The following is a 27,262-nucleotide window of genomic DNA, read 5'->3' on the forward strand; positions in this document are numbered from 1 at the left end:
TGAGAGCCAAGTGGGTGCATCCTCACCCAATCCCCCCTGTCCCCCCACCAGGCACCAACATCTGTGCCCAGAACAACGGGGGCTGCCAGCAGCTGTGCCTGTTCCGCGGCGGCGGGCAGAGGACGTGCGCCTGCGCCCACGGGATGCTGTCGGAGGACGGCGTGAGCTGCCGGGACTACGACGGGTACCTGCTGTACTCGGAGCGCACCATCCTCAAGAGCATCCACCTCTCGGACGAGAACAACCTCAACGCGCCCATCAAGCCCTTCGAGGACGCGGAGCACATGAAGAACGTCATCGCCCTGGCCTTCGATTACCGCTACGGCTCCAAGGGCAGCAACCGCATCTTCTACAGCGACATCCACTTCGGCAACATCCAGCAGATCAATGACGACGGCACGGGCCGCAAGACCATCGTGGAGAGTGAGTGCTGTGTGCTTCTCCCTTCTGTGCCTGCCCTCAGACCCGTCTCTCTCCCCACCACCTCCTCCTGCAGTCCCTCTGTTGGTGCCCAAGGGGTTTTGGTGGGTTTGGAGGCGTTTGGAGGGGCAGTGGATCCAGGCTGAGCTGTGAGGTTTCTGAGGAGCCTCTGGAAGCGGGCATGGCACTGGGAGCAGCCTGCAGAGCTCGTTCTGGCACGGAGAGCGTGTCACGAGGCTTGGACTCTAGAAACAGGCGCTGCAGCAAAGTTGAGGTCGGCTCTGTGCTCACACTCAGCGCCCTCGGCCCTGACCCTCGGGGTGCCCAGCCCTGGCCTCACCTCCAGGCCTCACCTTGCACCTGGTTGGGTTTATTGGCACCTGCAGCAGCTTCAAAGAACCGCGGTTGCTGCTTCAGGAGCTCCCCGTGCTGCTAATGAGGGAATTCACAGCGGCACTCACGCTGCTGTATCCCTGGGAGGGGAGAGCACAGTCCAGCTCTCACAGCCGCCTCATTAAACCCTTTGCTGAGCGTTAATGAGGGAGGGAGGATGGGTGCACAGTTCAAGTTCCCAGCTGGGAAAGGCTCCCTGGTCCCCACCAGGCTTTGCTTTGTCACTTTGTGCCCCAGGGGCTCAGGTGTCCCTGGGCAGAGGGAAACCTTTCCCTTCCCAGTGCTGCTGCTGTGGACCCAGAGCAATCTCTGGCTGGTGTGGAGTTTGGGAGCCAAATTCAGGTCCTTGGTGCACTGTAGGTGTGCATCCCTCAGCCTTCTTGTGGGTCATTCCAACAGAGCTCTACCCACAAGACTCCAGAGTCTCAGGGGTCTCTGCTCCCCACCCTGAGCACAGCCCCCAGCCCTGCTGAGTCCCTTCCCAGCAGCCAAAGTCTCCGAGGGATTTTTGGGCTGTAATTAAAAGCAAAAACATCCTCAGTGTCAGGGCTGTGCAGGGTGAGGCACAGCCTTGCAGGGGCCGGCTGTGACCTTTACTGTCCCCACAGACGTGGGCTCTGTGGAGGGGCTGGCGTACCACCGCGGCTGGGACACGCTGTACTGGACCAGCTACACCACCTCCACCATCACCCGCCACACCGTGGACCAGAGCCGCGTCGGGGCCTTTGAGAGGGAGACTGTGATCACCATGTCAGGGGACGACCACCCCCGGGCCTTCGTGCTGGACGAGTGCCAGAAGTGAGTGGACACTGAGGCTCCAGCCAGCCCCACCAGGGATCCACATGGTCCCAGTGGACATGGGGGGAGGAAGCTCTGGATCCCAGCACAGAGAGGATTGGACCCCCAGGGAGGAAAAACCCACTCCCCACAGATCCTTCAGCGCCCCAAAGCAGCTCCAGACCCCCTGTCCCATCCCCATCCATGGGGTGCCATGTTTCCCAGCTGGCTGCAGCAGCCTCATTCACCCCCTCCCCACTCTTTTTACGTGGGAATGACGTCCCACACATCCCCCAGTCTCTGGAAGCCCCCCAGCCGTGGAGGGATGGGCTGAGCCAGCCTGGATGTGGCCGAGCTGGGGCTCCAAAGGCATCGTGTGTCCTTCCCTCTCTCCCAGCCTGATGTTCTGGACTAACTGGAACGAGCAGCACCCCAGCATCATGCGAGCCACCCTCTCCGGCGCCAACGTCCTCATCATCATCGACCAGGACATACGGACGCCCAACGGGTTGGCCATCGACCACAAGGCTGAGAAGATTTACTTCTCTGATGCCACCCTGGACAAGATCGAGCGCTGCGAATACGACGGCTCCAATCGCCATGTGAGTCTGAGGCTCAGAGATGGGGAGGAGAGTGTCCAGACTGGGGCTGGAGTGTGGTCAGAGGGAGGCAGAGCTGTTCTTGGGGCTGGAGAGGTCAAGGATCCCGCTCTGTGTTTGGGGGGGCTGCGTCCCACAGCGGGTTCCTCCTGCTCCCAGTTTGTCCCTGAGAAGTGAGGCCATGGCTTCAAGCTACAGCAGAGGAGGTTCAGGTTGGATAGGAGAAGGAATTTCTTTATGGAAAGGGTTGTCAGACATTGGAAGGGGCTGCCCAGGTTGGTGGTGGAGTCACCATCCCTGGAGGTGTCCAAGGAACTGCTGGACCTGGCACTGAGTGCTCTAGAGGGGGTTGGTCACAGCTTGGATTTGATCTTGGAGATCTTTTCCGACCTCAGGGATTCTGTGAAGTGTCCATGGACAGGTTGGTGGGGCTTGGAGCAAGCCTGGAAGATGTACCCACCCATGGCAGGGATGTGGGAACTGGATGAGTTTGAGGATCCTTTCCAGCCCAACACATTCCATGATTCCGCGCCCCTCAGGTGATCCTGAAGTCGGAGCCTGTGCACCCCTTTGGCCTGGCCGTGTACGGGGATTACATCTTCTGGACGGACTGGGTGCGCCGGGCCGTGCAACGCGCCAACAAATACGTGGGCACCGACATGAAACTACTGCGTGTGGACATCCCCCAGCAGCCCATGGGCATCATCGCTGTGGCCAACGACACCGACAGCTGTGAGGACTCTCTGGTGTCACTGCAGGGTCCCTGCCCTCTGCCCCTCACCCTGGCAGCAGGCCTGGGGAGGGGAGCTCATCCCACCTTCCTTCCTGGTCCTTCAGGAACCCATCCCACCTTCCTTCATGGTCCTTCAGGAACCCATCCCACCTTCCTTCCTGGCACTTCAGGAACCCATCCCACCTTCCTTCATGGTCCTTTGGAACCCATCCCACCTTCCATCATGGTCCTTCAGGAACCCATCCCACCTTCCATCATGGTCCTTCAGGAACCCATCCCACCTTCCTTCCTGGCACTTCAGGAACCCATCCCACCTTCCTTCATGGTCCTTTGGGAACCCATCCCACCTTCCTTCCTGGTCCTTCAGGAACCCATCCCACCTTCCTTCATGATCCTTTGGGAACCCATCCCACCTTCCTTCCTGGCACTTTGGGAATCCATCCCACTGTCCTTCCCAGCCTTTTGGGAATCCATCCCACCATCCTTCCCAGTCCTTTGGAGCCCATCCCACCATCCTTTCGTGGCTCTTTGGAAAGTCACCTCTCTGTCCGTTCTGGCCCTTCGGGAATCCACCCCCCTGTCCCTCCTGGCCCTTTGGGAATCATCCCATTGTCCTTCCCCGCATGTTGCTCCCTCGTGGCTCTCACACCAGAGTTGTCCATCTCCAAACCCAGTGCAGGCTGATGACAGAGAGGATTTCCCCTGTCCCTGCTCTTCCCAGGGCATCTCCTTGTGAAATCTGGGGGGATCGGGTGCCTCCAGCCCCCTACACCCTCCATAGCCCCATGGGGAGAGCCTGGAGAGGGATCCCTACTTTTTGGCCCAGCAGGGAGGACGAGGAGCAGGGGCTGCTGTGTCCATCCCTGGTGTGACCGCTGTCCCTCTGTCCTAGGCGAGCTGTCCCCATGCCGGGTGAACAACGGCGGCTGCCAGGACCTGTGTCTGCTCACCCCCAAGGGCCACGTCAACTGCTCGTGCCGCGGGGAGCGGGTCCTGCAGGAGGACCTGACCTGCAAAGGTGAGGGGGGTGAGGAAAGGAAGGGGTGAGGCTGATCTCAGCCTGGCAGAGCTGACATTCCTGTGCTGTGTATTCCAGCTGTGAATTCCACCTGCAACGTGGACGAGTTTGAGTGCGGGAACGGCGACTGCATCGACTTCAGCCGCACCTGCGACGGCGTCGTGCACTGCAAGGACAAGTCGGACGAGAAGCAGTCCTACTGCAGTAAGGTTCCTCCTCTTGCTGCCTTGCTCACCCACACACGCACCCCAGCACCCCCAGACACCCTGCCCCAGCTGCCAGCTCCACTCAGAGAATCATGGAACGCTTTGGGTTGGAAGGGACCAAACTCAGGGGCTTCCCCTTTAAGGCAACCCCACGAGGCAGGTGCCTCCCCACAGCCTTGCAAGGTCTGTCTCTCGTTAATTAGTCCTAGAATCTCTTCAAATTTGACATTAAAACTTAAAGAGGATGGAGGCAAAATCTTAAGGGGATGGAAGTTGTCAAAGACAGGGTTCGCGGCACTCCAGTAAATCAATCTTTTTTCCTGTGTTCGTGGAATCATGGAACGGTTTGGCTTGGGAGGGACCTTAAAGCTCATCTCATTTCACACCCTGCCATGGGCAGGGACACCTTCCACTAGCCCAGGTTGCTCCAAGCCCTGTCCAGCCTGGCCTTGGACACTGCCAGGGCTGCTCAGCAAAGGGAACCAGGACTCCAGGGTGTCCTTCCATCCCTCACGTGCTTACAGTCCCTCCTGCCCTCCCAGAGCTGCACCCAGCCAGGCTTTGAGGTCTCTGGACCTTTTCCAGTGCTGGGGACAGACTGGAGAGCACCTGGAGCTGAGCCAGTGGGGTCTGCAGCACCCTCAGACACGGCCCCTCATCCTTCTGCACGAGGGAGCAGCTTCCCAGATCCTGCTCTATGGTTTCTTCCCCTGCTGAAAGGTCCCCAAGGGTCCGAGACCCTCAGGGGTGCTTGCCCTCCATCTACTCACCTCCTCCTCTTCGTCTTCCTCCTCTTCCTCCCCGGCAGGCAGCCGCAAGTGCAAGAAGGGGTACCTGCACTGCATGAACGGGCGCTGCGTCGCCAGTCGCTACTGGTGTGACGGCGTGGACAACTGCGGGGACAACTCGGACGAGGTGCCCTGTAACAGTGAGTGTCTGCCTGGCACCCGGCCAGCCCCCGCCAGGGCTCCGTCAGCTGCCTGGGACAGGGACAGCGGCTCCAGGAGGGACTTACCGTCAGCTTGACAGGAGCAGAGCAGAGCCAGGGCTTAACCAAGAGTCAAGGTCAAGCTTGTGCTGCTTTGTAGAGCTCACAGAGTGACAGCTGAGAGGAAAAACTCCTGGGCACGGGCACGCAGCACCCAGAGCTTCCCAGCGAGAGTGGTTTGACAGCCAGGAAGGGCACGGGGTGCAGTGTCGCTGCTCCTCATGGCTCCCGTGGCTCCCAGGAAAGGCACAACCCCCTCAGGGCTGCAGGATGGGTCTGCTCGGTTCCAAACTGACAGGGGAACTGTGGGGAGCTTCTCAGAGTCCTGCCCAGGTCTGGTTGTGCCAGGGAGAGGGGCTCAGGCTGCCAGGCAGAGTGTGAGCCAGGAGGCACCGGGTCCATCTGGATCGGGTCTGGGAGCACTCTGGGCAGTGTGGGGGTGTGGGTGCCCATCCACAGTGGGTACCATGGGGTGGGTGTGGACCCTGCCTCATGGACTGTGGGGGCTTCTTCCCCCTGGCAGAAACCAGCTGTGCCGCCACCGAGTTCCGCTGCCGGGACGGGACCTGCATCGGGAATTCCAGCCGCTGCAACCAGTTCATCGACTGCGAGGATGCCTCGGATGAAATGAACTGCAGTGAGTGCCCAGCTGCTGCCCCCAGCCCCTCCTCAGCTCTGGAGATGCTCCTGTTCTTGGTGCTGGCAGCGGGGATCTGGGTCTTTGGGATTTGGGCTGGATCAGGGGGAGAGGAGGGTCCTGCTCCTGTCCTGCAGCCCCGGGATGAGGCAGCCCCAGCCCACCCCTGCAGCCCCCCTGTGCACAGCACTCACTACCCAATGGATCCCTGCAGCTCTGGGCATGTGTGGGGCACCTGGGGGGCACATCTGGGGGTGTGGGGGGTGTGGGGGGCTCCGGCAGCAGGGGAGGGCCTGGTGCCACGTGCCAGAGCCAGACCAGGGGGCTTCTGCTGTGGTTCCTGCTGTGTCACCGGGGCTCCTGCTGCGATTCCTCCCAGCTGCCACCGACTGCAGCAGCTACTTCAAGCTGGGGGTGAAGGGCACCACGTTCCAGAAGTGTGAGCACACATCCCTGTGCTACGCGCCCAGCTGGGTGTGCGACGGCGCCAACGACTGCGGAGATTACTCGGACGAGCGCAACTGCCCCGGTGAGAGCGGGAGGGCAGAGGGGGGCTGGGGGCAGGGATGCCCCTTTGGGGTCTGCTTGGGCTGTGGAGGCTTTGTTTGGCACTCCTGTCCTCGGCCCGTGTGGCTCCAGCACAGATGGTGCTGCAGGGGTCTGGGATGTGGGACCTCAGGGGGGTTTTGGGGAAGAATTCTTCAGTTCTGGGCTGGGAGCAGGCAGGACGTGGCTGTGCTTTCATCCTCACTGATGTTTCCGTCACAAAGTAGGTGGGAGGAAGCCCAAATGTCCGTCCAACTACTTTGCCTGCCCGAGTGGGAGGTGCATCCCCATGACCTGGACCTGTGACAAGGAGGACGACTGCGAGAACGGCGAAGATGAGGCCCAGTGCAGTGAGCGGCAGGGTGGGCACACTCAGGATTTGGGCCAGGGCACGGGGTGGTGCTGGAGGCTGGGCAGGACCCTCTTCTCTCCCTGACATCCATTTGCCAAGGACAGACCCCGAATTATTCCTCCTCCGTGGTTTTACTCCACACTCTTGGGAGTAACCAGTATAAGCGTCCTCGTGTGCTGGTTTGCTCAGCACATGCACAAGTGTCTGTCACCCATAATGGGACCAGTTATGGCTCCTTTCAGTTCCATTTTTAGTTCTAACCTCCTGGAATAAGCTCCAGACAGTGCTCAGGAGCTGGGGATCTTCCCCAGGTCCAGGAGCAGGGAGTCCTACACCAGGCCTGTGGGACCACGAGCAGTACCCCCAACACCCCCCTGGGCTCCTGGAGCCTGGCCCAGCCTGGCTGTGCTCTGCTGGGGTCTCCTCCCCTTATCACCTCACTCTGACCCCCATCTCCTCCTCTCCCTCTCTCCCAGACAAGTTCTGCTACCCTGTGCAGTTCGAGTGCAACAACCACCGCTGCATCTCCAAGCTGTGGGTGTGTGATGGTGCCGATGACTGTGGGGATGGCTCTGACGAGGACAGTCGCTGCCGTGAGTCTGCTCCAGCCCTTCTCCCCATCTCTGCCCGCTCCATCACCGTGTTCTGCATCCCTGTTCCTGCCTCTGCCCATCCCTTCTCCCACCCCTGGTCTCACCACTCTCCTGGGCTCTGTATCCTGGGGCTCCCCAGAGCCTCCAGCACTGGGGTGACCGGGCGCCATTCTGCTCCTCCCTTCCCCAGGGCTGACCACCTGCAGCTCAGGATCCTTCCAGTGCCCGGGCACCTACGTGTGCGTGCCGGAGCGCTGGCTCTGTGACGGGGACAAGGACTGCGCGGATGGGGCCGATGAGACCCTCGCTGCCGGCTGCTGTGAGTGCCCGAGGCCAGGGGGCTGGGGGAGGCCAGGAGGGCTGGGGGAGGCCGGGGAGCTGGGGGAGGCTGGGGGCTGGGGGAGGCTGGGGGGCTGGGGGAGGCTGGGGGGCTGGGGGAGGCCAGGGGCTGGGGGAGGCCAGGGGGGCTGGGGGAGGCTGGGGGCTGGGAGAGGCCGGGGGCTGGCAGGGCTGACGGTGGTGGTGCCCCGTTGCAGTGTACAACAACACCTGTGACGAGCGGGAGTTCATGTGTGGGAACCGGCAGTGCATCCCCAAACACTTCGTCTGCGACCACGACGACGACTGCGGTGACGGCTCTGACGAGTCCCCGGAATGTGGTGGGTGCCTGTGGGTCCCAGGGGGGCTGATCCAGCCATGCTGGGTCCTCCTGGGCTTTGGGACAGTACCCTGGGAGGGTCTTCATCACTCTGGAGGGGTTTGGTGTGAGTGTGTGAGAAGGAACCCGGAGAGGCAGCAGAAGGGGATTGTTGGTGGAGAGCAGCCCCCCAGTCCTGACACAGAAACCCAAACCTACACAGAGATCCAGACCCACAGAAACCCAAACCTACACAGGGATCCAAACCCAGAGATCCAGACCCACAGAAACCCAAACCTACACAGAGATCCAGACCCACAGAGAGATCCAAACCCACAGAGACCCAAACCTACAGAGATCCAGACCCACAGAGATCCAAACCCACAGAGATCCAAACCTACAGATATCCAAACCCACAGAGATCCAGACCCACAGAGATCCAAACCCACACAGAGATCCATGTGTGTGCAGAGCAGTCCTGTCCCAGGCCAGCTGCTCTGTGGTGTCCCCGTCACTCCTGGCAGCTTGGGAGGGTTTGGCTCCATGGTGCCTTCTCTCTCTGGGTGGCTCCATGGTGCCTCTGGAAGGCTCAGGAAGGTGGGATGCCAGCTGAGCCCCTCACCCTCCCTCAGAGTATCCCACCTGCGGCCCCCACGAGTTCCGCTGTCAGAACGGCCGCTGCCTCAGCAACCGGCAGTGGGAATGCGATGGGGAGTTCGACTGCCACGACCACTCGGACGAGGCGCCCAAGAACCCGCGCTGCAGCAGCCCAGGTACCTGCTGGGGTCCTGGGGGGGATAGAGGAGCCCCAGCCACCCTCCACTGACCACTGCCACCTCCTCTCTGCAGAAAACAAATGCAACGACTCCTTCTTCCTCTGCAAGAATGGGAATTGCATCTCCGAGGCGCTGCTCTGCGACAACAACAACGACTGCGCCGACGGCTCTGACGAGCTCAACTGCTTCATCAACGAGTGCCTCAACAAGAAACTGAGTGGCTGCTCCCAGGAGTGTGAGGACCTCAAGATTGGGTACAAGGTAGGAGGCCACAGGGTAGGGGGCTGGCTGCAGAGATTGTAGAATTACAGAATGCCCTGAGTTGGAAGGGGCTTCCCATGGTTGTTGAAGTCCAGCTCCTGTCCCTGCACAGGAGACCGCAGCAATCCCACCCTGTGCCTGAGAGCGTTGTCCAAATGCTCCAGGAGCTCTGGAAGCCTTGGGGCTGTGCCAACCAACAGTGCCTGGCCACCCTCTGGGGGAAGAACCTTTTCCTGATATCCAGCCTAAACCTCCCCTGGCACAGCTCCTGCTGTTCCCTCTCCTTCCTCCTCCGCAGACGTGAGGGTTGTGTCTGTCCTGTGCCAGCTGGGCCAGGGATGTGACACTGGCGCTCCAGGCACTGTTTGTGCATCTCAGCTGTCCTTGCTGAGTGCACGTGTCCCACGGTGACACTTGTCACCTCCCAGCACCTGCCACCTCCCGGCGTGCGGGCCCTGGAGGTGTCTGACAGCTCCGGGTTGCTCCTGCAGTGCAGATGCCGTCCCGGGTTCCGGCTGAAGGACGACGGGAAGACGTGCATCGACATCGATGAGTGCTCCACCACCTACCCCTGCAGCCAGAAGTGCATCAACACCCTGGGCAGCTACAAGTGCCTCTGCATTGAGGGCTACAAGCTCAGACCTGACAATCCCACCAGCTGCAAGGCTGTCACAGGTGAGAGGCAGCTGTGGGCGCAGAGCCCAGGATGCTCTTGGTGACCGTGGGATGCTCGTGGCGTTGGGGTTGGAGGGTGAAGTGGCTGCTCCCTCCTCAGGAGTGGGGCTGGGAGGTCTGCAGGATTCTGCCCACATCCCAGCAGTGCTCCCCTGCCACTTTTTACCCTCTTTCCCCATGCAGATGAAGAGCCTTTCCTCATCTTCGCCAACCGCTACTATCTGAGGAAGCTCAACCTGGACGGCTCCAACTACACTCTGCTGAAGCAGGTACGGGGTGAGCTGGGAGCAGGAGGGACTCCAGCCTCATCTTGCTGGGATTTGGGGATGGAGTGGGCCCTGAAGGACACGGGAGCTGCCAGCTGAGGAGTTTGGGCTTCCCAGGGGAATGGTAGATCCATCTAAATGTCAGGAGGTCACTGAGCGAGGGGCAGGCAGGGGGGCTGTGGGCTCTATAAAACCTCCCAGAACCCACACCAGCTGCTGAGGCTGCTGCAACCCTTCTCCCTCCCTCCTCTCCAGGGGCTGAACAACGCCGTGGCTCTGGATTTCGACTACCGGGAGCAGATGATCTACTGGACAGATGTCACCACGCAGGGCAGCATGATCCGCCGCATGCACATCAACGGCAGCAACGTCCAGGTGAGGACGTGGGGCAGCCCCTGGGGCACGCCTGGGCTGGGCTGCTGAGCCTCACCCACCTGCTGCCCCGCTCTGGGGTCATCACTGGGCTTTGGGAATCAGCCCCAGTTGCTGTGGGATGCTTTGTAGCCCCACCACAAGCAGGGGTGGGCTCCACGCTGCCTGGAAACCTGGAGCAAGGAAGGTTGGGGGAAGAGTCATGGAGCTGTGGAATGATTTGGGTCAGAAGGGATCTTAATGTTCATCCTGTTTCACTCCCCTGCCACGGGCAAGGACACCTTCCACTATCCCAGCTTGCTCCAAGCCCCATCCAACCTGGCCTTGGACACTTCCAGGGATGGGGCAGCCACAGCTGCTCTGGGCACCCTGTGCCAGGGCCTGCCCACCCTTGCAGAGAGGAATTTCCTCCCAATATCTCATCTAAACCTAAGAGTGGAGTGAGGAAGAAGACCTGGCCTGGGAAGGGGGATGCTGTCACCCCTGAGAAATCAGGGTTTGGTTCTCTCTGCTCAGCCCTGTCACCTCTCATTCCTCCCGGCAGGTCCTTCACCGCACGGGGCTCAGCAACCCCGACGGGCTGGCTGTGGACTGGGTGGGAGGAAACCTGTACTGGTGTGACAAGGGCCGGGACACCATCGAGGTGTCGAAGCTCAACGGCGCCTACCGCACCGTGCTGGTCAACTCGGGCCTGCGTGAGCCTCGCGCGCTCGTGGTGGACGTGCAGAACGGGTGAGAGTCTGGGGGACAGGGACCCTCCACTCTGTGCTGGGGAGGGGGCTGTGGTCATCTTGCCGTAGTCGTGGAGGTCGGGAGATGGGATGAAGCTTTCCCTCTCGGCCTCTGGGACACCGGGATGCTTTTCCCTACCCTGTGCCCATGTGCCTCGGTTTATCACAGAGTCGCGGGGTGGTTTGGGATGGAAGGGACCTTAAAGATCATTTTGTTCCACCCCACTGCCCTGTGCAGTCACCTTCCACCACCCCAGCTTGCTCCAAGCCCCGTCCAACCTTGGACATTTCCAGGGATACGGCAGCCCCAGCTTCTCTGGGCACGCTGTGCCAGGGCCTCAGCATCCTCACAGGGAGAAATTCCTGTGGTTTCCAACTCAGCTTCTCTCTGCTCTCGTTTCATCCCCAGCTACCTCTACTGGACGGACTGGGGGGACCACTCTCTGATCGGGAAGATCGGCATGGACGGCACCAACCGCAGCGTCATCGTGGACACCAAGATCACGTGGCCCAACGGCCTCACCCTCGACTACATCAACAGCCGGATCTACTGGGCCGACGCCCGCGAGGATTACATCGAGTTCGCCAGCCTGGACGGCTCCAACCGGCACACGGGTGAGCGCGTCGGGCTCCCGGCGTGCCTCGGGGGGCTCCGGGCTCTGGGTCAGGGGTTGGAGTGGCAGCCAGGGCTGCCGGGGACAGTCCCCAGCTCCTCTGTGCCCAGAGAAGTGGCTGCTTCCTCGTGGGAAGGGAACGTGGCGCAGCCCCTCGCTGAGCACCCACTCCCCTCGCAGTGCTGAGCCAGGACATCCCGCACATCTTCGCGCTCACCCTCTTCGAGGATTTCATCTACTGGACGGACTGGGAGACCAAGTCCATCAACCGGGCCCATAAGACGACGGGAGCCAACAAGACGCTGCTGATCAGCACCTTGCACCGGCCCATGGACATCCACATCTACCACCCCTACCGCCAGCCCGACGGTGAGCATGGCCTGGGGGAACCGCCAGGGAAAGGGACATGGGGGGCAGCCAGGTTGGGCAGGGGGAGCAGGAGCAGGGTGACAAGGGTCTTGCTGCTGCTCCCATGCCACCCTGAGGGTCCCCAGTTTGGTCTGACTGGCTGTTGTCACCCTGCTCTCCCCAGTTCCCAACCATCCCTGCAAGACCAACAACGGCGGCTGCAGCAACCTGTGCCTGCTCTCGCCGGGCGGGGGCCACAAGTGTGCCTGTCCCACCAACTTCTACCTGGGCAGCGATGGCAAAACCTGCGTGTCCAACTGCACAGCCAGCCAGGTAAACTCCTGCTGGCCTGTCCCTGCCTGTCCCGGCCTGTCCTCCTCTCTCTGTCCCTGCTTGTTCCTGCTTGTTCCTGCCTGTCCCTGCCTGTTCCTGCCTATCCCTGACTGTTCCCACCTGTCCCTGCCTGTCCCTGACTGTTCCCACCTGTTCCTGCCTGTCCCTGCCTATCCCTGACTGTTCCCGCCTGTCCCTGCCTGTCCCCACCTGTTCCTGCCTGTCCCTGCCTGTTCCTGACTGTTCCCACCTGTCCTCGCCTGTCCCTCCCTATTCCTGACTGTTCCTCCCTGTTCCCACCTGTCCCTGCCTGTTCCTGCCTATTCCTGCCTATTCCTCCCTGTTCCTGCCTGTCCCTGCCTATTCCTGCCTGTTCCCACCTGTCCTCGCCTGTCCCTCCCTATTCCTGACTGTTCCTGTCTGTCCCTGCCTGTCCCTGACTGTTCCTGCCTATTCCTGACTATTCCTCCCTGTTCCCACCTGTTCCTGCCTGTTCCCACCTGTTCCTGCCTGTTCCCACCTGTTCCTGCTTATCCCTGCCTGTCCCTGACTGTTCCTCCCTGTTCCTGCCTGTTCCCACCTGTTCCCGCCTGTCCCTGCCTGTCTGGAATTTCCCTGTGCCTGTGTCCCTCTGGCCGTGGTCTCCCCAAGGGTGCTGGGATGTAGCAAGGTCTTCTGTGGGTGAAGGCAGCACCTCCCTCCTGTGGCACTTCATGTTTGGGGGTATCCAGGGGAGCCAGACACCCTCCAGCTCTGGAATGTTCTTCTGCTCCTCTCCTCAAACCCCAGGGCCTGGGTGGGGGTTAAGGTTTTGCTCCAGGTCAGGATTTGGGGATACCTGGAGGGGATGGCACAGGTTCAGTGCCCTTGGCTGCGCCCCCCGGGGATGAAATCTTTTGGGGTTCCCCCTCCCCATCCTGGACCACCCCACGAGCTCCTCTCTCCACCAGTTTGTCTGCAAGAACGACAAGTGCATCCCTTTCTGGTGGAAATGCGACACCGAGGACGACTGCGGGGACCGGTCGGACGAGCCGGAGGATTGCCGTGAGTGCCGGGGGGTGACACAGCACCCCTGGGATGTTGGGACAGCCCCGTGGAGGGGAGGGTCAGTCCAATAACGGGGTTCAGGGAACAGTGGGACACATCTGCCTGTCCCTACGTTGGGATTGTCCCATGGAGCAAGCCCAGAATTGGCTGCTGGGTCCCTGCAGAGGACCCCAGAGGGGTGGAGCGGGGGTTTGAGGTTGAGGTTTGCCCTAAAAGTGTTCCTCAGAGCAAACCTGTGTCCCTGTGTCACCCCACAGCTGAGTTCAAGTGCCGGCCAGGGCAGTTCCAGTGCTCCACAGGGATCTGCACCAACCCCGCCTTCATCTGCGACGGCGACAACGACTGCCAGGACAACTCCGACGAGGCCAACTGTGGTAGGTTCCCTGTGTCCCCTCGTGACCCCCAGGCCCCCACAGCATGGAGCTGCAGCCTGGCACCCCCTGACCGTGTCACCTCTTCCCCAGACATCCACGTCTGCCTGCCCAGCCAGTTCAAGTGCACCAACACCAACCGCTGCATCCCCGGCATCTTCCGCTGCAACGGGCAGGACAACTGCGGGGACGGCGAGGACGAGAAGGACTGTCGTGAGTGGGGGGCTCAGGGTGTCAGGTGGGAGCAAGTGTGGGCCAGGCTGAGGGGCTCAGGTCCGTGTCTTGGGGCGTTTGGCTCCCTGGGTTGTCCCAGGGCTTTCTCCGTGTCCCTGGTGTTCGCAGAACCTTTGTCCCCATCGCCCCTACAGACGCTGCTGTTTCCTAGAGGAAATGAAATCCTTAAATCCCTTGAGCTGGATTTGGGCTGAGCCTGTTGCCCAGCTGAGGGGTCTGGTGGCCTCTGTCCTGTCGCCCCATAGCTTGGAGTCTTCTGTGACCATTTTATGGCTGTGCTCTGTCTCCTCCACTGAGCACACCACCCCTTGTGATCCCTGGAGCACCCACACACCTCTCAACCCCACGGCTGTTTTTTGGGGAAAGGGGTGGCTGGCCCCTGCCTGCCCTGCTGCCTTTCCTGACACCCCTTTTCCCCCCTGCAGCGGAGGTGACCTGTGCCCCCAACCAGTTCCAGTGTGCCATCACCAAGCGCTGCATCCCCCGTGTCTGGGTCTGTGACCGTGACAACGACTGCGTGGACGGCTCCGATGAACCTGCCAACTGCAGTAAGGGATCTGTGTGCGGAGGGGCTTCTGGCCACACCGGGCACCTCTGTGTGCTGGGGGGGTGGAAGGTCCCTGCTCAGCCCCTTCTTGGTCCCTGCTTTGTGTCTGCTCAGTTCCTGCTCAGTTCTACCTCGGCCCCTCCTCAGTTCTTGCTCAGTCCCTGCTCAGTCCCTCAGTTCCTGCTCAGTTCTACCTCGGCCCCTCCTCAGTTCTTGCTCAGTTCTTGCTCAGTTCTACCTCAGCCCCTCCTCAGTTCTTGCTCAGTTCTTGCACAGTTGCTGCTCAGTTCCTGCTCAGTCCCTTCTCAGTTCCTCAGTTCCTGCTCAGTCCCTCCTCAGTTCCTGCTCAGTTCTACCTCAGTTCCTCGGCCCCTCCTCAGTTCCTGCTCAGTTCCTGCTCAGTTCCTGCTCAGTCCCTCAGTTCCTGCTCAGTTCCTGCTCAGTCCCTCAGTTCCTGCTCAGTTCCTGCTCAGTTCCACCTCGGTCCCTGCTCAGTCCCTGTGGGCAGTGGGTGATGGTGTTGGTGGCTCTGCCTGGATCTGTCCTGCTGGGATCCTCCTCCCCCTGACTTCTCCCTGGAGAGCTGCTTGGAAGGGAGGGGGATCTCACCCAGCTCCAGGCTGTTCATCAGCCCTGCAGAGAACACCACGTGCCTGACCACTGCTGATCCCTGCCCTGTGCCTGTGTCACTTTGTCCCCTCCAGCCCAAATGACCTGTGGTGTGGACGAGTTCCGGTGCAAGGACTCGGGCCGGTGCATCCCGGCACGCTGGAAGTGTGACGGGGAGGACGACTGTGGGGATGGATCTGATGAGCCCAAGGAGGAATGCGGTGAGCAGGGGCTGTGGGGACAAGCCGGTGTCATCTTGTGTCCCTGTTCCCCGAGGGACACGCTGGCCTGGCACTGGCTGTCTCCTCTGGGGTGCCCCAGGGGAGCAGCTGCTCCTTTTCTGAGTGGTGTGGGCAGGGCTGGCTCAGAGGTGCAGGGCAGTGCTAACCCCTGTCCTGGTCCCCTCCCTTCCATCGTGTGGAGCAGTGCTGACACCTGTCCCTGTCCCTGTGTTGTCCCTCCCCTAGCTCAGGGCAGTGCTGACACCTGTCCCTGTCTCATCCTCTCATACAGGGCAGTGCTCACCTCTGTCCTTGTCCCATCCCTGCCCTCATTTGGAGCTGACCCCATCCCTATCCCATATTTACCATTGTGCAGGGCAGCACTAGCCCCTGTCACTGTTCCTGTCCCTGTCCTGTCCCTCCCCTCATGCAGCAGAGTGCTCACACCTGTCCCTGTCCCATATTTCCCCTCGTTTGGGGCAGTGCTGACCCCTGTCCTTGTCCCTGTCCCCATCCTGTCCCCTTGTGTGAGGCAGTGCTGACACCTGTCCCTGTCCCTCCCCTGATTTGGGGCAGTGCTGAGCCCTGTCCCTGTCCTGTCCCATCCATGTCCCCATTTGGGGCAGTGCTGAGCCCTGTCCCTGTCCTGTCCCATCAATGTCCCCGTTTGGGGCAGTGCTGAGCCCTGTCCTGTCCCATCCATGTCCCCGTTTGGGGCAGTGCCAACCCTTGTCCTGTCCCATCCCTCCCCTGATTTGGGGCAGTGCTGAGCCCTGTCCCTGTCCTGTCCCATCCATGTCCCTGTTTGGGGCAGTGCTGAGCCCTGTCCTGTCCCTGTCCCTCCCCTGATTTGGGGCAGTGCCAACCCTTGTCCTGTCCCATCCATGTCCCCGTTTGGGGCAGTGCTGAGCCCTGTCCTGTCCCATCCCTCCCCTGATTTGGGGCAGTGCTGAGCCCTGTCCTGTCCCATCCATGTCCCCGTTTGGGGCAGTGCTGAGCCCTGTCCTGTCCCCTGCTGTCCCTCCCAGACGAGCGCACGTGTGAGCCGTACCAGTTCCGCTGCAAGAACAACCGCTGTGTGCCGGGCCGCTGGCAGTGCGACTACGACAACGACTGCGGGGACAACTCTGACGAGGAGAGCTGCAGTACGTGCCACCCCCGAGCCTTTGCTGTCCCCGGGGTGGAGCAGTGGAGAGGGGGACAGGTTTGGGTCCCCCCAGCCCCTCTTCTGCTGCCAGGGAGTGTCAGGCTGGTGGCCGGGAGAGCCACGGTGTCCCCTGGCCAGGACAGAGGACACAGAGCCTGGCCCTGCAGAGGGGAGGCTGTGCCAGGGGGACACCCCAAGGGTGGCGGGGGACAGGGAAGAGGTGACCCCAGCACACTCCTCGCAGCAGCATGGGGGCCCAGCATGGCCAGAGTCACCCGAGGGAACCTCATCCTTCTCTGCCACCAAGCATCACCCCCTGTGTCACCCCCCTGCCTGCCAGTGGCACCTGGGATGGCAGTGGGGACACACAGAGCTGTCAGGAGGGACCCAGGTCACAACCTCAGGCCTGGGCCAGTGCATAGGGAGGAGGCTGATCCCAGAGCTGGGGCACAGTTCAGTGCTGCCCTTTTTGTGAGCTCCTGCTCTTGTGCCAGCATCTTCCCCTCTGAGCAGCCAAGGAACACGAGTGTCCTCATGCACAAGACCATTCCCAGGGCTCCACTTCAGCTCTGTCCCTCCTGAGGGGTTCAGCTTGCCTGTGGGATGGCACCAGGGTCTGCTGCCAGACCCTCTCCCACCCCACAGCACCCAGAAGGTTCCAGACTGCCCATGGAATGGCACCAGGGTCTGCTGCCAGACCCTCTCCTACCCCACAGTGCCCACTGGGTCCCTCTGTCATCCTACAGCTCTTCAGGGTGCAGCTTTTGTTTTCTTTTCTGTTGATTTCCCGTCGTGTTTTTGAGTTTGTGCCATTTCACTTCATCTTATGTTTTTCTCCATTTTCACACTGTCGTTATGGGGCGCTCAGAGGTAGGTTCCTGCCAAAATCTTTTAATTCCATGTACAGTCCCTCTAAAATCAATGAAGACAATAATTTCTAGGTGAGGGCAGAGGGGTCGGGACTGGGCAATCCAGGTGGATTTTCTGAGCATCAGCACCAGCATCTCCCTCCACGGAGCCACAGCCGGGGAGGGTCTGACCCTGCTGCTCTGCAGGACCCCTGCATGGCTTGGACTTATCTCCAAAACCCATCCCCACCTTGGCTCTCCCTGCTCCACCTGGACCCCCCCGTTCCCCTGTTCCTCCACAGTCCTGTGCCGTGACCAGAGGGTCCCTGTGCCCCAAAACCCCGGGGCCGTGGGGAGGGGAAGGGTCCCAAGAGCCATCCCAGGTGGGCGGCTGTGCTACGTGCCATCCTCCTGGATTTGGCACTGGCTGTGCCAGTGAGCTGTGAGCGGGTTCTGTCCCCACTCCCTGTGAGAGGGGGACGGGGATGAGGCTCTGCCCAGGCACCGCTGCAGTTCCTCCTGCCTGGGGGGCAGCCGGGGTGGGCAGCAGTGGGGCTGGTGCTGCCCTGTGAAGAGCGAGCGCCCTGGGGGACAGCCAGTGCCCCCCAAAACCCCCACAGGGAGCTGGGAGCCCTGGAGTGGGGTGGGATGAGTCCGGGAGGTGGTACCAGCTATGCCCCTCCAGCAGCTCCCAGTGCTCTGCCTGCACCCCCTGTCCCCAGTGCCACCGGCCGTGTGCCCACCTGTGCCCCCCCGGCTGCCGGCCAGGGCCACCCCCTGTCCCCACCCCCTGTCCCCACGCTCAGGGCACACCGGGTGTTCTCTGTCCCCAGCACCCCGGCCCTGCTCCGAGAGCGAGTTCTCGTGTGCCAACGGCCGCTGCATCGCGGGCAGGTGGAAATGTGACGGGGACCACGACTGCGCCGACGGCTCCGACGAGGTACGGCACCGGCGAGGGACACAGCCCCCTCCTCTTCCCCTGCTGTGGCCACCCTGTCTCTGCTGACCGTGTCCCTCTCCTGTCCCCTGCAGAAAGACTGCACCCCCCGCTGCGAGCTGGACCAGTTCAAGTGCAAGAACGGGCACTGCATCCCCATGCGCTGGCGCTGCGACGCCGACGCCGACTGCATGGACGGCAGCGACGAGGAGAACTGCGGCACTGGGGGTAATGGCACAGCTCTGTCTGTCCCCCAGGGCTGGTTGTGTCCCCCTGTCCCTGCCCTCGTGTCACCTGTGTCCCCGGGGGTAATGGCACAGCTCTGTCTGTCCCCCGGGGCTGGTTGTGTCACCCCCTCCGTCCCCTCATGTCACCTGTGTCTCTGGGGTAATGGCACAGCTCTGTCTGTCCCCCGGGGCTGGTTGTGTCCCCCTGTCCCTGCCCTTGTGTCACCTGTGTCCCCGGGGGTGATGGCACAGCTCTGTGTGTCCCAGGGCTGGTTGTGTCCCCCTGTCAATACCCTCGTGTCACCTGTGTCCCTGCTGCGGGTGGGAGCACTCCCCTGCGCGTGTGTCCACCCCTCTCTCCTCATGCTGGAGCACACACAGGATGTGTGTCCGAGCCCTGAAAACCCCCCAGCCCTGGGGACCCCCTGTCCGTGCTGGAAATTGGAATGGCAGCCCCAGGCCGGGGTTTTGGCAGCAGAGCAGCACGAGCTGAGCTGACGTGTCCCCTCTTGCGCTGTCGCAGTTCGCACGTGTCCCCTGGATGAGTTCCAGTGCAACAACACCCTGTGCAAGCCCCTGGCCTGGAAGTGCGATGGGGAGGACGATTGTGGGGACAACTCGGACGAGAATCCCGAGGAGTGCTGTGAGTGACACTGCGGTGCCCCTGCCCCGAGCCCTCCCACACCCCAGGATGGGGGGGCAGTCCCGGAGCTCGGGCACCACTGCGGGGACCAGAGGGTCTGGGGGGGACCGGAGGGTCTGGGAGGGACCGGAGGGTCTGGGGGGACCAGAGGGCCTGGGGGGGACCAGAGGGTCTGGGGGGGACCGGAGGGTCTGGGGGGGACTGGAGGGTCTGGGGGGGACCAGAGGGTCTGGGGGGACCGGAGGGGCCGAGGGGCTGGAGATGGCTCCGATTGAGGGAAAGGAGTTTCAGAGAGGCTGAGCGGGGCGAGGGGCTGGCAGTGGGGAGGGGGCTGGGGGGGCCGGGGCTGGGTGAGGAGAGGGCTCACAGCAGCCGGGCGATTGTCTTTGCTTCAGTCTCTTTGCTTCAGCCTCCGGAGCCCGCTCGCCCGCGTGGGACAGCCCTCCCCGGAGAGCGGGCAGAGGCCGAGCAGCAGCTCGTGACATGTGTGACAGCCTGGCTCCGGCGTCTCCTTTCACCGTCACCGTTTGTTTCTGTTTGCTGGTGCAGTGAAATTCCAGTGTCCCCCCAACAGACCGTTCCGCTGCAAGAACGACCGGGTGTGTCTGTGGATCGGTCGACAGTGCGACGGCATCGACAACTGTGGAGATAACACGGATGAGAAGGACTGCGGTGAGTGGGGCTGCCCGTGGGCACAGCCCTGAGCCCGGGGGAGCCTGCGGGTGGCCCTCGGGATGGTCCCCCCAGAGCCCAGGTGTTGGGGTTGGCTTTGCCCAGCCTTCCCTCCCAAAATCAGGGTGTGGACGCAGTCCCAAGTCCCTGCCTGCTCCCAGAGGGTCCCATGGGGATGATGTGGGGGGTCACAGCTGGTGCCCCTCACCCGCAGAGTCACCCACAGCCAAGCCCAAGAGCTGCAGCCAGGACAAGAACGAGTTCCTGTGTGGGAACAAGAAGTGCATCAGCGCCAACCTCCGCTGCAACTTCTTCGATGACTGCGGAGACGGCTCCGATGAGGAATCCTGCTCCCACGGTGGGTGGGGAGCCGGGGGCCCGGCGGGGGCCGGGGGACTCGCTGTGACACTCGTGTGACGGCGCGTCCCACCGCAGAGCACAAGTCATACGACTGCATGACCAACACCACCATGTGTGGGGATGAGGCCCAGTGCGTCCAGTCCCGGTCAGCCTCATACTGCACCTGCCGCAGAGGCTTCCAGAAGGTTCCAGACAAGAATTTTTGCCAAGGTACTTCCCGCTGCTGCTGGAGAGGGCTCAGGACTGGGCTTGTTGGGTTTGGCACAGTGAGATGGGATTTCACAGCTGGGGTGGGGCTGGGATGGCAGGAATGGTGTCCTTGGGGCAGAGTTGGGTCTGTGGGGGCACCCTCTGGGTCTCCCCCTGATCCCATCTCCTGCTGCCCAGACATCAACGAGTGCCTGCGCTTCGGGACCTGCTCCCAGCTCTGCAACAACACCAAGGGCTCCCACGTCTGCAGCTGCAGCAAGAACTTCATGAAGACGGACAACATGTGCAAGGCGGAAGGTCAGGAGGGAACAGGGACCCACACAGGTTTTGTGTGTGTACCCAGGACCCCCCGTGCACCCCAGAGCTCCCCTGGGAATCCTCTGTTCTTCCCTCTAACCCCCTGTAGCTCTGCCATTGGTCTGCCCATCCCAGGCAGAGTGAGCCCCAAGGGGATGACGAGCTCCCAGTGACCCTGTCCCTGTCCCACCAGGGAGCTGGGCTGAGCCCCCATTCTCGGTTGTGTCCCCACTCCTGGCTGAGTCCCCACTCCTGGCTGAGTCCCCACTCCTGGCTGAGCCCCTGTTCCCAGCTGAGCCCCCATTCCCGGCTGTGTCCCCACTCCTGGCTGAGCCCCCATTCCCGGCTGTGTCCCCACTCCTGGCTGAGCCCCTGTTCCAAGTCCAGCCCATGCCAACCTCTCCTCCTCCTCCTCATCCTCTGCAGGCTCCGAGCACCAGATCCTCTACATTGCTGACGACAACAAGATCAGGAGCATGTACCCCTTCAACCCCAACTCAGCCTACGAGCCAGCCTTCCAGGGCGATGAGAATGTGCGCATCGACGCCATGGACATCTACGTCAAGGGCAACAAGATCTACTGGACCAACTGGCACACGGGCCGGATCTCGTACCGGGAGCTGCCCGCCTCCTCCTCCGCCTCCACCGCCTCCAACCGCAACCGGCGCCAGATCGACGGCGGCGTCACCCACCTGAACGTGAGCGAGTTCTGCCGGGGCGGGAGCGACGGGTACGGGCTGACGGTTTCCTCCCCCCTCACCTGTCCCCTCTCTGCCCCACACAGATCTCAGGGCTGAAGATGCCGCGGGGAATCGCCATCGATTGGGTGGCTGGGAACATCTACTGGACGGACTCGGGGCGGGACGTCATCGAGGTGGCGCAGATGAAGGGCGAGAACCGCAAGACGCTGATTTCGGGGATGATCGATGAGCCCCACGCCATCGTGGTTGATCCACTGCGGGGGTGAGGGACTTGAGCCTTCGTCCCATCCCTCTGGGTAGCCCTCAGCACACTCCCCTCACCAGAAGCCCCCCCATGTGTCCCAGTGTCACTCTCTGTCTTCTCGAGTTGCTCCAGAGTTAGCTGCTGACTCCAGGATGCCGTGGGGACAGGGTGGGAGGGTTTCTCCTCCCTGGTCACTGGGCTGTTCCCCAGGAATGATCTGCCTGTGTCCTCACAGAACGATGTACTGGTCAGACTGGGGCAATCACCCCAAGATCGAGACGGCTGCCATGGATGGGACGCTGCGGGAGACCCTGGTGCAGGACAACATCCAGTGGCCAACAGGTGACAGAGACGGGTGACAGGAGAGGGGACAAAAGCCACCATGGGGATGTGTTCAACCATTTGTGTTGGGGAGGGTTGTTCTGGGGGCTCGGAGCCCCACGGCAGAAGGGTCATGGGGTGGTGGGGGGCTGCTCTGTGGGTCAGTTGGTCAGGAGGGGCTTGGGGTGGACTGGGGGCTCACTGGAGGCTGTGTCCCCTCAGGCCTGGCCGTGGATTACCACAACGAGAGGCTGTACTGGGCCGACGCCAAGCTCTCTGTCATCGGCAGCATCCGGCTCAACGGCACCGACCCCGTCGTGGCCATCGACAACAAGAAGGGTAAGGGGTGCCCCGTGGGGGTCCCTGGCCTCGGACCCACCCCAAATCCCTGCCTCCACATGTCCCCTTCTGGCATCCCCAGGGCTGAGCCACCCGTTCAGCATCGACATCTTTGAGGACTACATCTACGGCGTCACCTACATCAACAACCGCATCTTCAAGATCCACAAGTTCGGGCACAAGCCTGTCACCAACCTGACGTCCGGCCTCAACCACGCCACCGACGTCGTGCTCTACCACCAGTACAAGCAGCCAGAGGGTGTGTGGGGGCCCGGGACCCCCACCCTGCTCCTGGGGTGGTGGGGAGGTGCCAGGGACCGATACCTGACATGAGGTGCTAGAGGGTGAGGGGGGCGTTGGCAGAGCTGAGGAATTGGGGGCTCAGAGCCCCAACTCCCTGCCTGGAGTGGGGGTGTCTGGGTGGGCAGGGCAGGGGGTTGCTGAGGTGGGTTGGGGGAGTCCAGCTGCACTGGTGACCTCAGGGCACGGGAGGGACAGCACAGGGCTGTGGAGAGGGATGTCCTAGAGGTGCTGTGGAGTAAGAAGGGCTGGGGGTCACCGTGCTGTCACCACCCCTCTGTCCCCTCCCTGCTGTCCTCACCACCTGTGCCCTCCCCTCCCGCAGTGACCAACCCCTGTGACCGCAAGAAGTGTGAGTGGCTCTGCCTGCTCAGCCCCAGCGGCCCCGTGTGCACCTGCCCCAACGGCAAACGCCTGGACAACGGCACCTGCGTGGTCATTCCCTCGCCCACCGTCTCCCCTGTCGGTAGGTGACACTGGAGGAGGAGAGGATGAGGATGAGGATGAGGATGAGGATGGGGATGGGGATGAGGATGAGGATGAGGATGAGGATGAGGATGAGGATGAGGATGAGGAGGGAGGTCGGGCGCTGCCAGCGCGGCCCCGCTCACTTCCATCCCCTCCACGCCTCCCTCGCAGTGCCCACCACCGACACGTGCGACCTGGTGTGCCTGAACGGCGGCAGCTGCTTCCTCAACGCCCGCAAGCAGGCCAAGTGCCGCTGCCAGCCGCGCTACAATGGCGACAAGTGCCAGATCGACCAGTGCTGGGACTACTGCCAGAACGGGGGCACCTGCGCCGCCTCCCCCTCAGGTGAGCCGGGGGGGTCGGTGACGGACGGACAGACAGACAGACAAGTGAGCACAGAGCTAACGGGATTGATTTCTCCCTAGGAATGCCGACCTGCCGCTGCCCCACCGGCTTCACCGGGCCCCGGTGCAACCAGCAGGTGTGCATGGACTACTGCCAGCACAACGGCAGCTGCACCGTCAACCAGGGCAACCAGCCCAGCTGCCGCTGCCTGCCCACCTTCATCGGGGACCGCTGCCAGTACCGTGAGTGCCGCCCGCCGCGCCACGGGGTGGGGACAGCAACGGGGGTGGTGGGAGGCTGGGTGTCACCTCAGGGTGTCTGGGGGCAGCAGTGGGGGTGCTGGGAGGGTGGCTGTCCCTCACCTCAGGATGTCTGGGGACAGCAATGGGGACATTGGGAGGGTGGGTGTCACCTGGGGATGTCTGGGGACAGCAATGGGGACGTTGGGAGGGTGGCTGTCCCTCACCTCAGGATGTCTGGGGACAGCAATGGGGACATTGGGAGGGTGGGTGTCACCTGGGGATGTCTGGGGACAGCAGCAGGGTGTCAGAAAGGTGGGTGTCCCTCACCTGGAGATGCCTTGGGGGTGACCTCTGGGGACAGTGCCAGAGGGTTGGGCTCCCAAGCCTCTTTTGGGGGATGCTGTGTGGGAATCCCTGGGGACAGGATCAAGGGTTGTGCTCCCCATGTCTCCCTCTTTTGGGGGAATCCCTGCAAACAGCACCCGTAGGATTGGATTTCCAGGTCCCCCTCTTTGGTGGGATGCTGGGTGGGGCTGGCTGGTGCTCCCTGGGGCATCTGGAGGGGCAGCTGAGGTCAGACCCTGACTCCCTTGTCCCCCACAGGGCAGTGCTTTGACTATTGTGAGAACGATGGCGTGTGCCAGATGACAGCCAGCGGTGCCAAGCAGTGCCGCTGCCCCCCTCAATTCGAGGGTGCCCAGTGCCAGGAGAACAAATGCTCCCGGTGCCAGGAGGGCAAGTGCAGCATCAACAAGCAGAGCGGGGAGGTCTCCTGCATGTAGGTGCTGGGAATGTCGAGCTGGAGGGAGGAAAAGGGGTGGTAGGAGCCCAGGGAAAACCTGTCCCCCTGTGGCAGGATCACCACAGCTGGGTTGGTAATTCAGGGCAGATAAACCCAGGGGACCTGCTGGTCCTGGGAGGAGGTGGAGGTGTCTCAGTGTCTCCCCAGAGCCCATCCTGGTGTCCCAGCCATGAGCTGTGTGGGTGGGATGAGCCAAGAGCCGAGTCCCGAGGGGCTGGGGGGAGCACAGAACAGCTGGGGGGGCACAGGGCATTAGGGGGTACCCATGGGGCTGATCCTCTGTGCCTCACAGCTGCCCTGATGGGAAGATAGCACCGAGCTGCCTGACGTGTGACAATTACTGCCTGCACGGCGGGACCTGCTCCATCAGCGACAAGACACAGCTGCCCGAGTGCCTGTAAGAGAGGAGGGGGCTGGGGGGGACAGGAGGGCTGTGTGCCCCCCGAGACATCACTGACACACCTCGATCTGTGTGCCCCACCCCACCCTGACCCCACAGCTCTCCCTCCCTCCCTGCATGGCCCTGCCCCGCTAATCCCGGTGCTCTCCCTGCGCTCCCAGGTGTCCCTCGGGGATGACGGGCACGCGCTGCGAGGATTTCATCGTGGGCGAGCAGCAGAGCAGCCGTAAGTGGGGGGCAGCCTGTGACCCCCCCCTTCCACCCTGGGGGGTTGTTGGTGATCCAGGGCTGTCCCCGTGAGACTCCTGAACCCCGTTCAGTACAGCCCAGGCTGCCCCTGACTGTTCCCATGCCTTCCTCCCGCAGGAACAGCCTCCATCGTCATCCCCATCCTGCTGCTCCTCATCCTCCTCACCGTGGTGGCTTTTGTCTGGTACAAGTGGAGAATTAAAGGGTGAGTCCGGTGCGATGGAGGGGACGGGAGCTGTGGGGGGACGGCTGGGGGGTGTCACTGAACCTCTGCCTCCCCCTCCTCAGAGCCAAGGGCTTCCAGCACCAGCGGATGACGAACGGATCCATGAACGTGGAGATCGGGAACCCAACCTACAAAATGTACGAGGGCGAGCCCGATGACGACGTGGGGGAGCTGCTGGACGCCGACTTTGCCCTGGACCCTGACAAGGTGAGGGGCTGTGGGCTCTGCAGGGTCCTGCCCGAAGTGGGAGGTGCAGGGGGGAATTTGCTGAGGCTGTCAGGGCTCGCTGTGCAGCGGTCCTGGGGAGGCTCTGAGGGGCTGAATAGGCTCTGCTGCTGATGGGGCTCTGAGGGTCTCAAAGGCTTCAGGGCTGGGAGCTCTGAGAGGTTGCAAAGGCTTTGAGGGATCACAAAGCCCTTGGGGCTGAGTGGGCTCCAAAGGTTTGCAAACATTTCGGGACTGGGGGAACACTGAGGGGTGAGAGAGGCTTTGGGACTGGTGGAAACTCTGAAGGTTCACGAAGGCTTTGGGGCTGGAGGTGCTCTGAGTGGTCTCAGAGGTTTTGGGGATGAGGGGGCTCTGAGGGATCACAAAGGCTTTGGAGCTGGGGATGCTCCGAGGGAGGCTCCAAAGGCTCACAAAGACTTTGGGGTGGGAGAAATGGGGATACTCCAAGGAGCTGCGAAGGCTTCAGGGCTTGGAGGTGTCTGAGGGATTGCAAAGTCTTTGAGGCTGGGGGGCTCTGAGGGGTGACAAAGGCTTTGGGGCTGGGGGGGGCTCCAAAGGGTGACTGAGGCTTTGGGGCTGGGGATTCTGAGGGGTCACAAAGGTTTTGGGGCTGGGGATTCTGAGGGGTCACGAAGACTTTGGAGCTGGGGGGCTCTGAAGGGTGACAAAGGTTTTGGGGCTGGGGGGCTCTGAGAGGTCATGAAGGTTTTGGGGCTGGGGGGCTCTGAAGGGTGACAAAGGTTTTGGGGCTGGGGATTCTGAGGGGTCACAAAGGTTTTGGGGCTGGGGGGCTCTGAGGGGTCACAAAGGTTTTGGAGCTGGGGGGCTCTGAGGGGTCACAAAAGCTTTGGGGGCTGCAGGCAGGGCAGTGGGGCTGTCCCGTGTCCCCATGGTCACGGCGGGTGGGGGCTCTCACTGCGTCACCCCAGGGCTGGGACCACCCCTGGGGACGGCAGTTCTGGGCAGGGGCGATGCCCGTGCCCCCTCCCACCTGCTCCCCCCTCTCTGCAGCCCACCAACTTCACCAACCCGGTTTATGCCACGCTGTACATGGGCGCCCACAACAGCCGCAACTCCCTGGCCAGCACGGACGAGAAGCGGGAGCTGCTGGCGCGGGGGGACGATGACCTGGCAGATCCCCTGGCATAGGGGCATGGGGAGAGGGGCTGCGGTGCCCGGGCCCGGCACAGCCCCCGCCGCAGGGGCCGGGGGGGTGCCACGAGCCGCTGTATAAATGTACAAATGAAGGATTATTACTTTTCTATGTGAGCAGTATTATTACCTGTATATTCCCCGGTCCCAGGCCTCGGCGTCTTCATTGCCAGACCCGGCTTTGGTTTATTTTAAATCTCTTTACATTGGGCCCCCCCTCTCCCCCGTCCCTTCCCTTTCCCTCCCTGCCCCTCTCCTCCCTTCTCCCCCCCTCCTGCCCCCAGGACAGGCCGGTGTGAGGTGGTCCCGGGGTGAACATCGGGGCTGGGGGTGGTGGGAGCCGTGGGGGTCACTGCTGCGGGGGGCACAGGGCGGGGGGAGGCAGAGTGGGGTCCCACATGCTCCCAACCCTCCCCAGCTGCAGCAGCTCCCCTCCCCAGGGACCCCCTTTCCTTCCCCCCGCCTAAATCTGCTGCTCCCCGGCTTCCCCCTTCTCCTGCAGCTTGGCCCCCCCAGTCCCCCCCAGCTCCCCATTCCCCTCCCTCCCCCCTTTTTCCCCCCCTATTCTCCCTCTCCCTCCCTCCCTGCCTTCCCTCCTCC

General features: G+C 62.3%; 1 protein-coding gene across 5 annotated transcripts in view; it reads left to right on the forward strand.

The window, feature by feature from the left end:
• Window positions 1-26,772, forward strand: part of LRP1 (LDL receptor related protein 1) — an 80,819-nt gene extending 54,047 nt beyond the window's left edge. For 2 of the 5 annotated variants that reach the window (XM_086870182.1, XM_086870184.1), the window contains exons 41-89: window positions 52-423; window positions 1,422-1,611; window positions 1,988-2,192; window positions 2,729-2,921; window positions 3,815-3,940; window positions 4,019-4,144; window positions 4,955-5,074; window positions 5,658-5,771; window positions 6,151-6,300; window positions 6,542-6,679; window positions 7,146-7,262; window positions 7,453-7,581; window positions 7,799-7,921; window positions 8,532-8,672; window positions 8,749-8,936; window positions 9,428-9,611; window positions 9,795-9,880; window positions 10,133-10,252; window positions 10,794-10,981; window positions 11,390-11,595; window positions 11,775-11,963; window positions 12,127-12,275; window positions 13,226-13,319; window positions 13,580-13,696; window positions 13,787-13,906; window positions 14,353-14,475; window positions 15,179-15,304; window positions 16,333-16,449; window positions 18,133-18,239; window positions 18,332-18,464; window positions 18,987-19,106; window positions 19,656-19,778; window positions 19,993-20,136; window positions 20,214-20,348; window positions 20,526-20,645; window positions 21,072-21,343; window positions 21,430-21,608; window positions 21,826-21,932; window positions 22,134-22,250; window positions 22,333-22,509; window positions 22,876-23,016; window positions 23,190-23,363; window positions 23,444-23,605; window positions 24,209-24,383; window positions 24,700-24,804; window positions 24,969-25,033; window positions 25,174-25,261; window positions 25,345-25,489; window positions 26,522-26,772. In XM_086870182.1, the coding sequence (XP_086726308.1) occupies window positions 52-423; window positions 1,422-1,611; window positions 1,988-2,192; window positions 2,729-2,921; window positions 3,815-3,940; window positions 4,019-4,144; window positions 4,955-5,074; window positions 5,658-5,771; window positions 6,151-6,300; window positions 6,542-6,679; window positions 7,146-7,262; window positions 7,453-7,581; window positions 7,799-7,921; window positions 8,532-8,672; window positions 8,749-8,936; window positions 9,428-9,611; window positions 9,795-9,880; window positions 10,133-10,252; window positions 10,794-10,981; window positions 11,390-11,595; window positions 11,775-11,963; window positions 12,127-12,275; window positions 13,226-13,319; window positions 13,580-13,696; window positions 13,787-13,906; window positions 14,353-14,475; window positions 15,179-15,304; window positions 16,333-16,449; window positions 18,133-18,239; window positions 18,332-18,464; window positions 18,987-19,106; window positions 19,656-19,778; window positions 19,993-20,136; window positions 20,214-20,348; window positions 20,526-20,645; window positions 21,072-21,343; window positions 21,430-21,608; window positions 21,826-21,932; window positions 22,134-22,250; window positions 22,333-22,509; window positions 22,876-23,016; window positions 23,190-23,363; window positions 23,444-23,605; window positions 24,209-24,383; window positions 24,700-24,804; window positions 24,969-25,033; window positions 25,174-25,261; window positions 25,345-25,489; window positions 26,522-26,659 (7,178 nt within the window). In that variant the 3' untranslated portion in view covers window positions 26,660-26,772. The remainder of the gene's footprint in view (window positions 1-51; window positions 424-1,421; window positions 1,612-1,987; window positions 2,193-2,728; window positions 2,922-3,814; window positions 3,941-4,018; window positions 4,145-4,954; window positions 5,075-5,657; window positions 5,772-6,150; window positions 6,301-6,541; window positions 6,680-7,145; window positions 7,263-7,452; window positions 7,582-7,798; window positions 7,922-8,531; window positions 8,673-8,748; window positions 8,937-9,427; window positions 9,612-9,794; window positions 9,881-10,132; window positions 10,253-10,793; window positions 10,982-11,389; window positions 11,596-11,774; window positions 11,964-12,126; window positions 12,276-13,225; window positions 13,320-13,579; window positions 13,697-13,786; window positions 13,907-14,352; window positions 14,476-15,178; window positions 15,305-16,332; window positions 16,450-18,132; window positions 18,240-18,331; window positions 18,465-18,986; window positions 19,107-19,655; window positions 19,779-19,992; window positions 20,137-20,213; window positions 20,349-20,525; window positions 20,646-21,071; window positions 21,344-21,429; window positions 21,609-21,825; window positions 21,933-22,133; window positions 22,251-22,332; window positions 22,510-22,875; window positions 23,017-23,189; window positions 23,364-23,443; window positions 23,606-24,208; window positions 24,384-24,699; window positions 24,805-24,968; window positions 25,034-25,173; window positions 25,262-25,344; window positions 25,490-26,521) is intronic. The other 3 variants (XR_015281260.1, XR_015281261.1, XM_086870183.1) reach the window with 3 other exon arrangements.
• The last annotated feature ends 490 nt before the right edge of the window (window positions 26,773-27,262 follow it).

This window comes from Cyanistes caeruleus, chromosome 32 (assembly GCF_971803275.1).
Source record: "Cyanistes caeruleus chromosome 32, bCyaCae1.hap1.1, whole genome shotgun sequence".
Lineage (NCBI taxonomy): Eukaryota > Metazoa > Chordata > Aves > Passeriformes > Paridae > Cyanistes > Cyanistes caeruleus.